The sequence below is a fragment of the Triticum dicoccoides genome, chromosome 6A, assembly GCF_002162155.2.
Source record: "Triticum dicoccoides isolate Atlit2015 ecotype Zavitan chromosome 6A, WEW_v2.0, whole genome shotgun sequence".
Lineage (NCBI taxonomy): Eukaryota > Viridiplantae > Streptophyta > Magnoliopsida > Poales > Poaceae > Triticum > Triticum dicoccoides.
In genome coordinates this window covers 534,196,158-534,214,120 of record NC_041390.1, presented here as the reverse complement: position 1 = coordinate 534,214,120, position 17,963 = coordinate 534,196,158, and the positions used below count along the sequence as shown (strand labels likewise).

At 49.0% G+C, this 17,963-nt stretch overlaps 1 protein-coding gene and 1 pseudogene across 1 annotated transcript; both read right to left on the bottom strand.

The window, feature by feature from the left end:
* Window positions 1-1,123: 1,123 nt before the first annotated feature.
* On the bottom strand, window positions 1,124-2,428 carry LOC119317729 (annotated as a pseudogene).
* Window positions 2,429-9,557: 7,129 nt separating this feature from the next.
* LOC119317728 lies at window positions 9,558-11,835 on the bottom strand. Its single transcript, XM_037592225.1, has 2 exons — window positions 10,757-11,835; window positions 9,558-10,634 (listed from the first exon to the last, which is right to left on the bottom strand). Exons 1-2 carry the CDS (start codon window positions 11,392-11,394, stop codon window positions 9,827-9,829), a joined length of 1,446 nt encoding a protein of 481 aa, XP_037448122.1. The 5' UTR covers window positions 11,395-11,835; the 3' UTR covers window positions 9,558-9,826.
* Window positions 11,836-17,963: the final 6,128 nt, after the last annotated feature.

Below are 17,963 nucleotides of genomic sequence, written 5' to 3'. Positions count from 1 at the left end.
CTAAAACACGGGAACATTTTCAATGCCACAAATGTCTTATTTATTTTATTTTCAACATAGTTTTATGCGAGAAAAAGCCAGTCCCATGATGTATAGTTACGCGGTTTTTATTTTTTTTCATTTTAGAAGCAACAAACACATGTGACAAGCCAGCGATGCGCGTTCGGTGGGAGGAGACATTCTCGTCGACTACAAGGAGCCTACGGTGACTTTGTAAGATCTCAGGATGATATGCCGGCTTAGTGTATCGAAGATGCTCGTTAGGATATGGTGTGCGTGTGTGCGTTTATAGTGATGAGTGTATGCATGTATATATAAGCGGTTGCATTATTACAGAACAAAACTCCTATTTGCCCCGGAAAAAAAAGGTGCGAGACAAGCAAAGGCTGCCGATCGAATAGAACAGATGCATTGGTTCCTTCGGCGGGAGGAGGGATCGATTCCACTCCTTTTCGAGCGAGCACGCCGTGCTTCCAAGCTACTGCTACTACTACGTGCGGAAAACAAGCAAGCACATGCGGCAGTAGGGTTCGGCGTTCGCGAGGCCGGCGAGCCGGCGAGGTGGCCGCCTTTACACAGCACGCGGCGGATTACGTTTGCTGCGACGCCGCGCATCTCCGCTCCGTACTCCTCCCCTTCACGTCGCGACGCATACGTGCCAACGGCAACGCCACTTCCATACGCAAAGCGGCGGGGCAACATGGGCCGCCGGCCTATCTTCCAACGGCAGAAAGGTCCCGCTGACCTTCTCCTGGCAGGGTCAACACCCCGGCGACACTATCTCAAGCGCCACGCCTTGTGCAGAGCAAGAAACACACGAGCTGGCAGTATAGATTTCCCCCAGTTTATTTGGGATTTTCTCCTTTCGTTTCACTTCAGATTCAGGATGGTCCAGTGCCAGCAGAGTGCATAGCCCTGCTCTGTCTCATCAAAAAGAAACACAGTTTCTCAAATGAAACTTTGCTGCAAGAGTCGTCCTGAGCGCAGAAATCACAAGGAATTTGAATTTGTGTTGCCTACAGCATCTCTGGAGAACAAGCCAAATCTTCATGTAGAATTACACCACATATTAGCAGAATGGTACCGTATGAACTTTGGATGGCTAGGCTAGATACAGATATCGTTCAGCGACAGAGTGGAGGCCTCGTCGGCGATTCTTATTCCTTCTCTTTGCATTCCATTGGAAAAGATAGATTGCATCTACGTACACCGTTATTCGTATTGAAAATGCACCTTATTCGTAGTATCATTCTGTATGAAATGGAAAAAAACCCGCCAATTCACATCGATTTCATCCACGCTCCCTTCATGATCAAAAAGAATTTCTGCAACACACTCAGCTATCGCAAATGCACTGGCACCACAATGCCGTATTACTGGTCTCTGCAGTCATCATTCAGCAGGATGACCGGCGGCGATGCCGTACCTGTCGCCGTTGGCATCGGCATCCCGCCTGGCCTTCCACTTCTCGTAGTCGGGGTCGTCGGTGGGCAGCTCGTGGCGGCACAGCGGGCAGGTGTTGCGGATGGCGAGCCACGGCAGGATGCAGGCGTCGTGGTAGAGGTGCGCGCACGGCAGCCTCCGGGCCCCCTCGCCGGCCTCGATGCCGTCCTTGCACACCGCGCACTGCGCGCCGCCCCGGGCCGCGTCCACCACCGTCGGGAGGCCCTCCACGGCGGCCTTCGCCGCCGCGCGCCCGCCCTTGGCCGGGGGCTCGTGCCCCGCCTCCGCGGCCAGCTGCCCGAACAGCATGTCGTCGTCGTCGGCGGCGCCGCCGTCGAGGAAGTACGTCTCGATGCCGCCGCCGCCGATGACGCCGGCGTCGTCGACGTCCTCGTCGACGATGAGGCCGCCCAGGCTGCTGGCGGCGAGGAGCACCTCCCACTCGAGGCTCCGCGCCGCGGGGGGCTCGGCCTCCTCCTCGTGGCCCCGGGCGGCGACCTGCTCCCACTCTTCGGCGTCGCTGAGCGCGAGGTCCCAGCGCTGGTGGGCGTCGTGCTCCTCCAGTTGCAGGCAGTCCCAGCAGAGCGGCAGGCCGGGATCGTCCGGCTCCGCCCACGCCCAGTCGGCGCCGTAGTCCTCGTCGTGGAAGTCGAGGCCGAGGAACGCCGCGGCGGTGTCCTGCCGGGCGGCGACGCGGCGGTCCATGCGGCGGGGAGGAAAGAAGGGCGCGTCGGGGTCGGAGTCGGAGAGGAGGGAGGGGAAGGGCGGCCAGAAGGAGGGGAAGGCGAGGGCGGAGGAGGAGGAGGAGGAGGCGGGGTCGTCGTCGCCGGCGAGCGGGAGGAGGAGGTGGTGGGAGAGCGAATTATTCGCCATTGGTGGCAGGGCAGCGGCCCAAAGGCAGGGTGGGGGTGGGGTGGGGACGTTTGCGCTGCCGGTGTTGCTCGCTCTCCCTCTCTTTGCTTTCGTCCACTCGCTGCGCTGCGCCTGGCTTTTGTTTTGTTTTGTTTTCTCCCCCACTTTTTGTGCGCGCTTTAAAATTGGGATGGGATGGATGGGATGGGATGGGTTTGGGTTGGGTTGGTGTACCGGACGTCCGGCGCCGGCGACGGGAACGAGGTGGGCGTGCACGGCGTCTGCAGGTGGGCAACGGGTCCGTTGTGCTCGCTCGCTCGCTCGTGGGCCGAACGACGCCCGCCCTGTAGACTCAGCTCCTTCATGACGTTTTTTTAGAAAGGAGGCGCTTGCCCGACCTTAAACCGAGGCCCTTACAAATCCGACACGTCCATCAAAGTGCAACAAGGTTTAGCGGAACAACACAGCAAAACGAATACAAGCCCGAAGGCGGGTACATAGTGACGCAGCGCTAACAAAGACGATAAAGAAAAAAAACTAAAGGCTATCGGCCTAGCGAGGGGCGGCGTCCTGCCGGTGGTGTCCCCTTAAAGCCTTCATGACGTGCTTTATTGATTGGCAAAATGGACACATCGTCTGCCAGAAGATCATCAAGAATAACCCTCTCTTCACCCCTGCGAAAAAAATCCGCCGCAAAAAACCCCTCGCCTTGTGCGTCTAGCTAGTATATGCACCACAATATTACTTTAGCTGGGGGTAAACTAAAAGAAATACATGACCAAAATAGCGAGCTAAGGAAAAATCTTCTTCATATATAGCTGTTGTCGGCCCCGCCAAGTTGCCTCCACCTTGCATATACTTTGCTTTGGCGCCATACTGTCATGTTATTCTCTTAATAAACACATGGGGGAGATAGTTAGGTTAGAGATGTGTCCTCTTAAGATCGGTCGATATGTTGAGATCGGCTGTCATGTTATGCCGGTGTGTCCTCTTAGGATTGGCGGATATGAGTCGGTGCGCCCAGAGAGGTAGGTTAGAGATGTATGATATCTCAGAAGACATGGGTGTTTTTTTGCGTCCAAAAGTTTGCACAAAACGGTAAACAGTACGAAGATTGTAAGCATCATCCCGCGCGCGGGGGAGGGGGTGGCGTGGTGGTGGTGATGACCAAACTTCATTGCTTGTTGTCAAGTGACAATGTGTTCGGCTTCCAAGTGAAGGAGTTTGTAGTGCACAGTAATTGTTCCTCAATTTTAGAAATCAATGCATCAATCCGGAAAGGTGTGGTTCCCTACAACAATATTCTACAATCCAAATGTGTCCCCAACAAAGTTAGCATGGGTGTCAACCTTGCTAGTCTTGCTAGTTGCACAAGATAATTAAAAGATAATGTGGTATTTTTTTTTGTATTTTAGGAATAGAACAAAACCAAAAATAAAAGTACTTGCAAAAATTGTTGGAAGGCGATTCTTATCTAAAAACTAGACCAGAGTTCATAGGTTCACCAAGTGCATCTCTTCAATACATAAAAGTGCGGAAAGTAAACATGATATAGTGTCAAACCCTAGGTTGCCCAATCTTTCATGAATTAGGGACGGATCAAGAGGAACTCAATCACAAGGGAAACACAAGAAATCACAAACACAACCACTCATGGACATAGATCCAATCACACATGCTCTCTTCACAAATCCACACAACAATCACAAGATCGACAAACAATAAATAACTAGGTCTGTTTCATGTCCGACTTGCCGGATGATACCTCTGTCGCCTAGCTAGATGTCTGGGCTGGGTACGGACAAGCAGACCGGAAGGTTATCCAGGGAACCTTTTTGTTCGGACTTGAGTCCGGATGTCTGGCCTGATTGCATGGTCAACCTTCGCTTCTTCTCCTCATTTTTTGTGATGGCTCTTCTTTTTCTCGTTACTCCTCTTTCGCCATGGCTTGGACTTGTTCCCTTGCTTCTCCATCCTTGGTACTTGAGTATACACAAGGTGTCTGCTTGATGTAGTATAGCCATGTCTCATATAAGGTTAAGGATAGTCATAGATCCTCTTGGCACTTAGGGTGTTGGTGTAGAATTCATGGTAATGTCCATGAGGTGCTGCTTGCTCTCTCCTAAGTGTGGTTGGGTAACCCTAAGTGTAAGGGTGAATTAACCTGACAATAAGTATTTCCCTCGATTGAGAATTAAGGTTTATCGAACCAGTACGAATATCTTCTACAAAAGTCCTCGCTACCTGCACATAAAACACAAAACAGACTTAGCCCTCAATATTTCAGGCTATGTTCGGTTACGCCCTTCCCCGCGTGGTTTTGGGCCCAAACCACGGGGATCCAGGCGGATCGGCCCCACTAGGAAATAATCTCCGCATTTTCGATTTGACGCATTCGGTTAAGCCTCGAGGGGATCTTTCCTCCGTCAAAACCCCTCAAAACTGCGAGGAAAAAATCAGCTCCAGCCCATCCGTGGAAAAAATCCGCCTCTCTCTCTCGTAATACGTAGCGGGGGCGTGGGCTTAACCGAATGGAAGAAAGAAGCCCCGATCATCTTTGTGGCAGGGAGTCAACCCCCACAAGGGTCAGGTGCTGACACCCAATACCGGCAGGGATTAGTTCCATTAGGGGAACTAATCTATTGTAACCGAACAAGGCCTCAAGGAGGTTGTAAAGCTTCTTGTTTGAAGGAGTACTTCTTACTTAGTTGCTCTCGTGTTAACTAGTTGCTTCCGAGGAGGAAGAACAAGCAAACTGAATGGTCTTAAGTCCCTAAAAAAAAACTGAATGGTCTTAAGTGAGCCCATATAGTAGTAGTATATACACGTTGTGGCCCAGCCCATTAGATGGATTCAGTTCACGGAGCGACCTGAACCTGGAGAAACCGATCGAGAACGATCCCCAATTTCCAACCCTAGACGCGCCTCCTCCTCCAGTCCTCCCGGCTGACGGCTCAACGGCTCGACGCCGCCGGACTGCTCCTCCTCCTCCATGCCGCCGCTGCCTGCTGGGTCCTCTTCCAAGTTCTAACCTTCCGCTATGCAATTTTTTTTTTGTGTCCTGGCATCTTTGAATTTCATGTTTACAGTACACAAAATTGGAAGACACTGAAATTTAGTATCTACTTTGATGTTGTAGCTCATTCCACAAGATGTACTCCCCCCGTCCCATAATATAAGAGCGTTTTTTACACTACACTAGTGTCAAAAACACTCTTATATTATGGGACAGAGGGAGTAGTATTTAACAAAGCTAACCATATTAAAGGTATATTACCATCTTGTCGAAAGCTACAACCTTGAATCCTAACAAAGCTAGTCCTGCCTGAAATAGTCCAAACCACGTTGGTTGCTTTGATATTGTGTAATATTTACTTGCAAAAGAAAATATGTTTAAAGAAAGCAAATCTTTGTCCATTTTCCTAGGATCCAGATTAAACCCTCTTGGAATAAGAGCAGCAGCAAGATCTCTCCTACGGGTCTGCAAACCCCACAAACAAGATAAGAGAGACATACTTAATGGATCAGCGATGAATCCACATTCAGAAACTACTGTAGAATCGTCGGTGCTATACATATGCATGAAGTACAATAAAAATATTGTAGTTAACTTGTTGGGTATATCACTGCTGTTGCCTCCTAATTTTTGTGATGAACGAATAGTGCACGTTTTGCGTGTAAATCCGAGATGCCTCGAAAGGTTGGGAGGTGAACTTGTACTGGTGCTTCCTCCTGCAATTTCTAATGCTCTGACAAAGGTTACCTTAGCAGCTGTTGGAATGGACAATAGCAGACAAGTATGCTACAAAGTTAATACAAGCTGATTGAAGTGATTTATTTTTACCTCACAGTTGCATTTTGTTGGCAGATTTTTGTGGAGTTTGATCGCTGTTGTGGAATGGTGGGACATTATCACTTGCAAACAGAGTTCTGCTGCAGATATTTTCGGTGAGTAACTAAGTTTGTACTTTGCCAAGTTTAATTTGTTTGACTTTCCTGTGCAATTTCAAGGGAAGTCGACGGCTTATCTGAACAATGCCCTGCAATTGTAATCAAAGTTGCAAGAAATGACATTATTTCATGTCCGAAGCAGTTTTATTAACTATATTGCCATTTTAGCAAACCAAGAAGTGTACTATTTAATGACCTCCATTGCGACCAAACATCAGAGTTCATTGCAAAATAATCAGTATCCTAGTTCATGATCCTAAACTGTAAGTAAATCTTTGACTGAGCCAAATGACCTCAGTTCCAATGTACATTATTTCCCAAGCTATATTTTATCTTGTTGAGAAAATCTCCCGCGAAAAGAGTGAAGTAGATGAAGAACCAATAGTCTCAATGTGTGGTAGAACCAGGGGTCCTACCGGACCTGCTCCGGAGGTTGTAGGGGAAGGATGGAGTGGGACGGGGCGATGATCGGGCGCGCCGGCGGCTGGGCACCGGCGCGTCGGAGGGAGATGGCGGCGGCGGCTAGGGTTAGAGGCGGCTAGGGTTCCGGCTCCTCTGGGAGCCGAGCAATAGGGATAATAACATTCTTATTGCTCAATTCCAAAAAGAGTCTTACAGCCTATATTTATAACCTAGATAACTTGCATAAGAATTAACCTAAGATAACTTGCATAAGAATTAACTTAAGATAACTTGTGGGCTAAGATTGCCCAGTGGGCCTAGTTAAACCGGCCATAACACTTCTCCCCGCCTGCACAAACAGCTCGTCCTCGAGCTGTAAGGTGGGGAAGCGCTTGCGGAACTCCTCGAGGCGATCAACCAGCGTCAAACACCTTCTCGACGGCTGGGGCGGCCAGGTCGGCGGCGACGGCGTCCTCCGGAATGTAGTCTGCAACCTCTAGGTAGAAGAGTCGCGGGCAGGCATGGCCGGGCGTGTAGGGCTCGTCGCATTTGAAGCACAACCCTTGACGGCGACGCTCGAGTAGCTCGACTGAGGTGAGCCGGCGGAATGGGCGCGCCGCGGTCACGGCGAGGGGTGCTGCAGAAGCCTGCGCAGGCCGACCCTGCGCGGAATCCGGCCCGGGTAGCGACCAAGCGGTCCGGGACGGTGATTCCTGCTGGATGGCCATCGCGCGGCGCTCGAACGCGCGGGCGTAGTACATGGCCGACTGGAGATCCTGGGGTCCCCGAAGCTCCACGTCCACGCGGATGTGATCCGGAAGTCCACCGACAAAGAGGTCGGCCTGCTGTTGCGCCGTCATGCCCGACGCATGGCATACCAGGGCCTGGAAACGGTCGGCGGAGTCCTGCACCGTGGAGGTGAAGGGAAGGCGGCCGAGCTCCGCCAGGCGGCTCCCGCGAACCGGAGGCCCAAAGCGAAGGAGGCAGAGCTCGCAGAAGCGCTCCCAAGGGGGCATGCTGCCCTTGTCCTGCTCGAGGGAGGGCGTAGAACCAGGTCTGGGCTGCACTGCGGAGGTGGTAGGATGCCAGCCAAGTGCGCTCCGACGTGAGCGTGCGCTGGCCACGGAAAAACTGCTCACACTGGTTGAGCCAGTTAAGCGGGTCCTCCGTGCCGTCATAAGTGGCAAAATCGATCTTGGCGAACCGTGGCGGCGTCTGGGTCGGCGCGCCATGGCCGACCGGCTCGGCGGTGCGGAGCAGTGATGATGACGGCGCCCGGTCAACGGTGGGAAGGCCGTCGTAGGCCCTCGCAGAGCCGGACGAGGCCCTAGGCTGCAGCATGGGTACCGGTGGGTCCCCGGCCTCTGTGTAAACTGGCGGTGGCGATGTCCCGATTAGCCAGGCCGGGATCGGGGACGGTGACGGCGGAAACCGGACCTGCTGGATCGGAAGTCCTCCCGGTGTGGACTGGCCCAGTCCGGAGCTGGGCGGCGGCGGTGGGAGCTGGACCGGCGCGGGCGGCGCGGTTGGCGCGGCTGGGGTGGGTGCGGGCCAGTGCGGCGCTGGGGCGGGCGCGAGAACCGGCGCGAGCCACTGCAGCCAGGACGGCGCTGGGGCGGGCGGCGGCTGGAGCGGCGGATGGGCCCTGGTGATCGCCGCGGGTACCGAGTACCAGGGCAGGTGCAGCAGCGGCGGGGGCCCGCCAGTGTAGCCCGCCTAGAACGACGGCAGGGGCGTCCTGCTCGGGCCCGACGCGTTCTGGATCGGCCAGTGCGTCGCCGGGTGGCTGTAGGCGGGGGGCGCAGCCGGCGGGGTGGTGTGCGGACCGGCCAAGTACAGGGAGATGCCCTGGACGACCGTCACAAGGTCCCGCAGGGTGCTGGTCATCTCCTCCGGCGTGAAGACGGAGATTGTCGGCGGTGCGGAAGTGACGGGGGCCGGCGGCGCGGAGGTGATCGGGGTCGGCAACGTTGGGGACCCGGCAGTGGTCATCGGGGCGGTGGTGATGATGGGCAGCGGTGGCGTGGGTGTTGATGACGACATGATCGAACCCGAGTCTCTGGATACCAAATTGGTAGAACCAGGGGTCCTACCGGACCTGCTCCGGAGGTTGTAGGGGAAGGATGGAGTGGGACGGGGCGATGATCGGGCGCGCCGACGGCTGGGCGCCGTCGCGTCGGAGGGAGATGGCGGCGGCGGCTAGGGTTCCGGCTCCTCTGGGAGCCGGGCAATAGGGATAATAATATTCTTATTGTTTAATTCCAAAAAGAGTCTTACAGCCTATATTTATAACCTAGATAACTTGCATAAGAATTAACCTAAGATAACTTGCATAAGAATTAACCTAAGATAACTTGTGGGCTAAGATTGCCCGGTGGGCCTAGCTAAACCGGCCATAACAATGTGCTAATTACCGGGCGTAGCGGAGCGCGCCAACACCTCTAGTTTGGATGGAAACAAAACCTGAACATGTTCATCTTTATGGTGGTTCGTTCTGATCTTGTTCAATTTGCTAAGCCAAAAACGCGCACTCAAATTCTTTCTCACTGATTATCCAAGCAAGTTGGCTGGGACGAGTGATCCTACCAGCACCACAGTGAACTGTTCCGAATGCGAGTGTCGGGTACCTATACTTTCCAGTTTCACATCATTTCCTAAAATGATTATCTCATTGTTTACCATTCTCGCAATTCATTACTTGATAGTGACTTTCTTATTGTTTAATTGAACATATGGATCCTGAGAGATCTACTGGTGCCTTTAACACCTTCAAAGATACCAATCACTTTTTAAAATTTTCTGAATTTTCTGAAATTCATACAAACGTGAAAATGTATCTCTGTCACGCCATGTTTTTTACACGTAAAGTCACGTGATGCATAAAATATATTTCTTCTGTGTAATCACAACTAGCATGACGAATAAAAGCTCATAGCATATTCTTACAGAGATGGTTAAAAGTTCATATACTAATCAACATAATAAACACTATACATACTCTGCAATTCGGAACTCATCCCTATGAACCAACCGATGGGCACATATAACTTTTCTGTGACTCTTGTCCAAACTAAAAATAGCTGATTATGATCAATTTAGTATGTTTATTACATTATGCTCGGATCTATAAATATCTCATAAGATCTATAAATGCTACTTGAAGATATGTGGCATGAGACTACATAGATGGCCCCGGACGCTTCTTCCCTGACAAGGATGCTTCAGGCTTATCATCCACACAACTTGGAACAAAGCGAACCAGATGAACAAACGCATTGTATGGTGGTAACCTTGATTCCCAAGAGATCAGCCTAAAATCTCCCTTCGTTGGAACAATATGGCCTGGTTCTGCTAGTACGTCCCCGAATATGACTTTGGGTAGACTACTATCCAGACAGCTAGCAGAGGGTATAAGGCGAGCAGCAGGAGACAAGAGGTGGTGAGAGCCAAAGTGCACCGGACGGTCTTGATCGAAAAGGCCATTTGGATGGCAGCCAAACCTGGACATGATCATCTTCCTTGTGATTCTGATCTTGTTCAATGTGCTAAGACAGAAATGGGCATTTAGATTGTTTCTCACTGCATATCCAAGCAAGTTAGCTGAAATGAGTGATCCTTCCAGCACGACAGCGAACTCTTCCACTATCGTTGCTAACCGAGGATGGTCTCCCGGGTTCACGCTTCCGAATGCGAGCGTCTTGAGCAGGTACCTGTACTCCTCGAATGCCAGACGGTTCAGAGATATACTCTGGACAGTCCCAAGTTTCTTCAAGCTTTCATTTCGGCCTAAGATTATCACTTTGTTTCCTCTGTCCATGCACGTAACAGATGAATAAAATATTTTCCAGTCATCATCATCTACATCGGAAGCAAACTCGACAACTACCAGTGTCCTCCCTGACGGAATTTCATGGTCTGTTATTCTCGTAAGACCGTCTCCGTTCAGGTGCAAAATAACTGCAAAGTGAGAACGCACCCTGTCATACCTGCATACATGTGCAACTATTGGAGGCCTTGTTTGGCGAACAACTATTTTGGTTGCGCAAGCACGTTTGAAAGGAATGATATAATCAGACGAGGCAGATGAGTTTTGCAAAAAAAAAAATACCTGCATACATGTGCAACAAGAGTTTTCTTCCCAACTCCACGTCCACCAACGACTGGTAGCACTGCCGGAGGACCAGGTATGTTCTCTTGCAGCAAGAAGTTGATGATCTTCTGCTTCTCGACATGCCGACCAAACATGAAGTTGTCGACCTGAAGATAGGCATCATACGGTCTCCGGGAGATGCGCTCGCATCCGCCCAAAAGCACAACAAACTCCACCATGTCAGTAACAGCACCTTCCAGATTCTCAAGTGCACTTTGTAATCCCGAGTTGGAGGCCTTGTTTGTCGAAGAATAGGCTGTCCGAGCACGTTTGAAAGGAATGATATAATCGGACGAGGTAGATGAATCGCTCACCAAGTCCTTGGATGCCTCCTTATGTTGCCGGTACCTGATGCTGTCCAATACATGGTACCCTTGGTACATGGCTGACGATAGCTGCTTCAACTGCATGAGCATACAAGAGTTGGTGATGTGGCGTCCATCCACCTCCTCGACGACCGTGTGAACTCTCAACAAGAGTTGTTGCAGTCTCTCCACCTTCTGCTCCGAGTACAGACGATCCGCATATTTGTTCATGAGGAAAGAGATGAATCGGCTGGCGAGGTCACCTGTAACGGCGGATATTGCAAGATCCATCTCAAAGTCTTCTGAGGTAGGTGTGTCTGAATACCAACTAATAGCCTAGACCGGAGGTTTTCTTTTGGAAAAGAAGGTTAAAAATCAATCGATGCATACGATCATTTTTATTAATTATTCAACAAAGGTCTGACAAGAACATACATGAAACCATCTGAAGCCACCACTCACACTTTCAAACTCGATAACGTGGAATGCTCTCACTCGCTATATCTAAAATCGGTATCACCGTCGATCCATCCACATAATGTACGGAGAAACTTCCTTCATGCCTATGGCAGCTGTTACATCGTATTTATGTGGGAAAAAAATGTTGACTACTGGGATCAAGGTGCCAAGAAGAAAGATCCAAGGCTACCTGTCAGCTTTCAACATCGTAGTACTGAACTACTGATAGCCTGATACATAAGTAAGGAAACGGACAGATGAGGTCAGTTCAGCTTGATGCAATAGGTATTCGTCGACATCCAGTCTCGATTCAGCTACCGTGTATGCGTGTATGGTCATTCGTCATCCTATTGGCCAAGCTTGCCGTCCACTCGAGGCACTGCAGTAGCGAAAGGTTTATCTTTCGGGTCAATCTCATCGTTCGATGATAATATAATTCAGTAAAATTTATAATCACATCAAATTGATATTACAAACTGTATAAAACTAACCCTGATCCCTGCATGCACACAATCAAAACAAAGGGAGTACCTCAAGTAAAAGGTCCCCTCTTCAAACCGGAGAGGGGGGAGGTTGACTCATAGAAAAAAAACGCCCGCGTCGCTCCTCACGGGCGGCACGGGCGGAAACTAATCTCCGCCGCCGGCGCTTCCTTCTTGGCGTCTCCCCCTCGCCGCCGCTGGCTTACGTCGCCGGGCAAAGCCTGCCGGCGGCCAGCGGCGGCGGGATCTTCCTCTCGCGGCCTTGGTAATGGACGTGCGGCCTCCGTGGCGGTGGCCGGTGCAGCGGTCACGGCGCCTCTGATCGACAACCACTCCTGGAGCTGCTCGTCTTGCCGGCGCGTGGGAGGCGAGGACCTGGTGGTGGGATCTCATGGCGGCCGTGATCCGTCGGCCGGCCGCCAGATCTGGATCGACCTGCGCTAGCTTCATTTCCTTCACCTTATCCCGCTCGATCTGGGCTTCGGTGTGGCCTTGCTCGCCGGATCCGGGTGGTGGGCAGTGACTGGATGGTGAGGCTCTTTGGATCGGGGGAGACCCTTGGCCGGTGACGGCGGCCACAACGATGACGACGCCGCGGCGCCGATCCACTCCTTAGAGTCTTCGTTGAGATCCCAGCAAGGATGGCGGCGGCCCGTGCACGAGAGATGGAGGTCTTCGATTAGATCTGGGTGAAAACCTGCTTTTGGCTATGGCCAAGGCCGATGACGGCGACACTGTCTGCGTCGTTTCCTTTCTGAAGGCATCGCCGTGGATAAGTTCAAGGCCACTCTCTACTATCTCCGGGGGAAACCCTAGATCAGTAGATCGGATGACGACGACTCTATGGTGTCGTTTCCCCCTTGGGGGCATCATTCTTGGAGATGCACACGGGCTCGTGGGACCGGAGGACGGCGTCTTTGGTGGAGCGGTGCTTCATCTTCCACATTGATGGTGGCGGTTCTCGACGGTGTGGCGCTGTGGAGACTCGGTGTCTGATGCGCGGAGATGGACTCGCGCAGGAGGAGGAAGCTGTCTGGCGTCATGGTGGCGTTGATGGCAGAGAGGCCTGGCAAGGTTGGTGCAGCAACTATGCTCTGAAGATGGACCGAGGGATGATGGAGGTGACGGCCCTTGCAGCGTGCGGTGCTCACTGGGAGTGTGCCAGACCGGTGTGGGACCCAATCCAGGTAGTGGCTTGGATGGGACACCCGGCTTTAGATGTTAGGCTTTGGTGCGATGTCTGTTTGGTATTAGGCCCGGACATTCGGCACGCCTTCATCAAGGGGATAGGAGTAGCAACGGTGTTGCCAAGATGGTGGTTTTAGGCTTATTGATGTATCACCTTGTATGGTTTCTGTGAATAATTAATAATATGGCTGCATGCATCGTCCAGATGCAGAGGCCGGCGGTACATCCTCCTTTTCTAAAAAAAAAAAATTCAAACCGGAGAGGAGATTTTCAGGACACACTGCGCCGTCACCCCTCCTCTGCCGGCTCTGCCGGTCTGGGAGTGCGGGGAGGTCTTGATTTACTGGATGAAGCTCTAGTTTTTACTCGCTTTGGGACTTTAGTTACTCTTAGGCTGGTTGTAATAGGAGTATCGTAGATAGTATTATGCATGTTAACTAGGCAAATTTGATGAGGTGACATAAAATTAAACAAAGAAAGAAAGGGTTAAGTATTATATCATGATACCGTATCATATTAAATGTTGTGCTACTATGTGTCATACATGCTAATAAATGAAGTCATCTATGATACTAACATATATTGCACTATGGATGTAGTATCATACACTAGTATCGTATGCATGATACTAGTATATGATACTTGCCACTACGACCAACCTTATTGTTTTGGCTGTAGAAGGTGGAGAGGCTACAACAACTCTTATGGCCTCTCCACATTCGTCAGATCAATTATTCATCAGATTGGCGTCAACAAGAGTTGTTGCAGCGTCTCCATCTTATGACTGTGTCAACTCTCTAGGTTTTTTTGGTGACGCCAATCTGACGAATATTTTTCTCGAAGCTCTCCACCGCAATGTTGTCAGCGCTACAGCAGCATCGATGGCTCGTTGCGGTAGATTTCGGCCAGTATTTTGGGCCAGTGAAGTTAGAGTATGCAGGGTAGTTAGTATGGTGGCAGCGACGACTTCCCTTGCAGTTTGGTCCTGCGGCCTACTCTCTACCACGTTGGTACGAAATCTGGTGCTGTCGTGCGGCATGTGAGGTCTTTTGGTCGTTTGGGACATTGTACATGTGGATCTTCTGGTGGCGAAGCTTTTCACAGTTTCTTCTCCAGAGCGTTGGTCTGGCAGGACCGTGACCTTGATGACTTCTCGTTCACGATCAACAATGATTGATGGCTCATGTGTGGAGAGGCAGTGGTGGCAGCGTGCCATTGGCCTGTTTTGAAGGAAGAGGACGATTGGCCTCCAAGGATCTTGATGCATTTTCCTTATTTTTCCCGGGTGTCAGTATAATGAATATATCTGAGGCCTTTTTGTAAAAAAAATAAGAACAGAAAATCACAGCTTTATATAGCTGAATTAGGGAGCCACATGAATCAATCCCCCAATGCTATAGGATTTACAGTAGTGAAAGATAATAGTAATACAAGTTTAATTGTTGATGGTTATCTAGTTTCCCTAGTTTCTCTTATTTATCACGAAGACAAGACTTGACTTAATTAGTGGGCTTTGTTTGGTTATGCCAGGATAGGGGCCAACGAATAGAAGTATGTTCTTTTTTAGGCCTTAAATTTTTCTTCCACTCACAAAAAGAAAAATGTTTTGAAATTTGTTATAGTTTATGGGTTAAGTATGGTTCTGCATATAAAATAACCATACATATCATATAAATTACTCATGCCGTTGTGAACACTGTGGCATCCACGTAACATATTCATGTACTAGAAGGGTTGGGCGTTTTTTGATGCGTCGTTGGTGTTGGTGGGTTTCTCAAAAAAAATCACTACATTACAAAATATAAGGTGTATTACTTTTTTGAAAAGTCAAACCTTTTAAGTTTGATCAAATTTCTAGAGAAATATACCAGAATCCATAATATCAAGGTATTATTACATTCACCATGAAACGAATTTCCATATTATTTTTTAATATTGTGGATGTCGATATTTTTGTTTTGAACTTGGTCAATGTTAAAGAAATTTGACTTTCCAAAAAATAAATACCCCTTATATTTTGAAACTGGTGAAATATTTAGTTTGGAGGGTGGGGGAGAAGACGGAGTGTGTTTTATTTATATTTATGAATGAGGTGTTTCAGTGGGGCCTTTCGTGATGTAATTCTGTGTTCTCCGCTAACCAACCTATATTACGTGGCAAAATTTCTGCCCCGGTGACTGCATGTACTATATTGTTGCTACAATACCACATGGTGGCGCTTCTTTTTTCTAGCTGATGGGAGCGTGCACGGGACTGATATGTTTTTATAGGCCGGTTGATGTTGATTGATTTGAAAAATTGTTGGCCCGGTCAAAATCGTAAACCAAATCCAAGATTGAATGCCTCAATTGAATGAAAGGGTTTCAAAATTAGGGAATATAGTGAATTAAAAGAATTGAATGGGAGAGCCCCATAAATTATTGACCCAATCAAAATCAAGCGAGCCAATCCTAAATTTAATACCTTGATTAACTATAAGGCCTTAAAAATTAGGAAGCATAGTGTTATAGAGGATTCAAAAAATATGAGAGAGCCGTGAGAAATTGTTGACCCGGTCAAAATTGGTTGACTCAATTCTAACTGGAGACCTCAATTGATTGTGGGCTATTTAAAATTAGGGAGCATAGTGTTATAGAGGATTCAAAAAATATGTTCATGTCCTAAAAACATTTGAGGTATAAGTAAATAATAAAATAAAAGGATGGATAGTGGAAATTTTTTAGAAAAGTGAAATGTAAAACCACAAAAATAAATTATACAATATTTCTTAAGTGTCTGGCCTAGGGTGGTGGAGAGGAGATGTTGTGGTTTTAAGGAAGTGTCTAGTGCCACTACTGTTTTAGGTGCTACTACTAATGTGCAACTAGGTAAGAAAATTGAGCTTTTTCTACATCATGGACACAAGGCATATCTACACACCACAAAATCTTCAAATCCAAATTTGACCTACACATCGGGAAACAAAAAAGAAGTCATGTTGTAAATAATAGCTCAATTTACAATTCACCGGGAAATAGGAATGTAGCGACCCGACCTCAAATGGTCAAGCCTCTGTGTATCTGTGCCATTACTGGATCAGTATGCTGGCACACACAGTATATCAATGTATATATCAAAGTGCAATCACATGTATAAATAACGTAAAACTGATATATACATCATAAGTCTCAGTGCAAACAATCAAACGGGTGTGGAGTCCCATCAACGCCATCGGCAAGTTGAGCGTAGACCGTAACCCAACAATGGAACTCACTCGTCGTAGGAAATAATCCTGCAACATAATATGTTGCAGTCGTGTAGGTCAGTACATTGAACGTACCGACAAGATCACAATAAGAGAAAACAGATGATAAACTATTCTATATGCAATTAAGTTATCAGTCCGGTGTAGAGAGTTCTGAGATAGATCCAAGTCCAGATGCTCAAATTGTCCGTAACAGGGGACACGGCTAATCGATTAGGTTTTTAACCCTCTGCAGAGGTTTGTGCACTTTACCCACAAGATTCCATCCCTCCCTTTTCGTCCTCGCACTTCAGATCGTTTGAGAATGGGACGATCGAAACATGGTCTTCTGAAGAGTTCCCCTGACCACTATCCGGTGCTCATCCAATCCTACCATGGTTCTGCATCTGCTAGCGCCGTCCCAGCTAGAGTCACAACTAAGGTCAACCAAGTCAGAGCCCATAATGACTTGTGGTTGCACATGTAATTAAGCTTCCGGGCATGAAGTATTCTTCCGTCTCTTTGAGTCTGGGTGAAGCTTTCCGCAAGATGTCATAGCGCTTCTCCATGCATCCCGGCCATCCACTGGTTGCTCCAGGGTGCCCATCAAATCCGTCCTTCACCCAGTAGTGTGTATTGAATTCTTGTCTCGAGTCTTGAAGTCTTGAGGTCATGGAGATGCAGTCCTTGCAGATGCCATCATGAAATTGTCATCATTGACGTAGAGTCCTCCATTCTCACACCACTCACTACTAGGAAAAGGGCTATAGATGGAAATGACACTAATGGCGCACCAGACAAGTGGTGCGCCATTAGTATATACTAATGGCGCACCACCCTCTGATGCGCCATTAGTGTTGAAACTACTAATGGCGCACCCTGACCACGGTGCGCCATTAGTACCAATTTTTTTTTGAACTAGTGCGCCTGTCCAAACATACTAATGGCGCATCCCCTGGTGGTGCGCCATTACTAGTTACAAGTAATGGCGCACCATCCAGGAGGTGCGCCACTAATGTTATTTTTTTATTATTGCTTTTGTTCCTTTTTTTGCAAAAGTTCTAATGGCGCACCGCCAGGGGGTGCGCCATTAGTAACCTGGATTACTAATGGCGCATTTGTTGCTGGTGCGCCATTAGTAAGTGGGCAGCAACAAGATATTTTGGACAGCCTCTCCTCCCACACTCACTTTCTCCCCACTTCATTCTCTCCACCGCCTCCTCCTTGTCTCGGGTGCCTCCTCTTTTTCACCTCATTTCCACCATAGATTCATTCAAATTAAGTGGTTAAGTTACCTTGTTTTGCTAGGTAAGTAAGGGGGGAAGCTATATTTATGTTGTTCTCCCTACAAACAATGTGCACATGCACTTTTTATGGCCTAGCTAGATCTATGTATGTTCGTGGTGTTGCATATGTTTGTGGTGTTGCATATGTGTTTGTGTTTGGAGGTGTACCGGTATTTGAAATGCGATAGTTGCCAATATTTTGCCGGAATGTTGATTCATTTC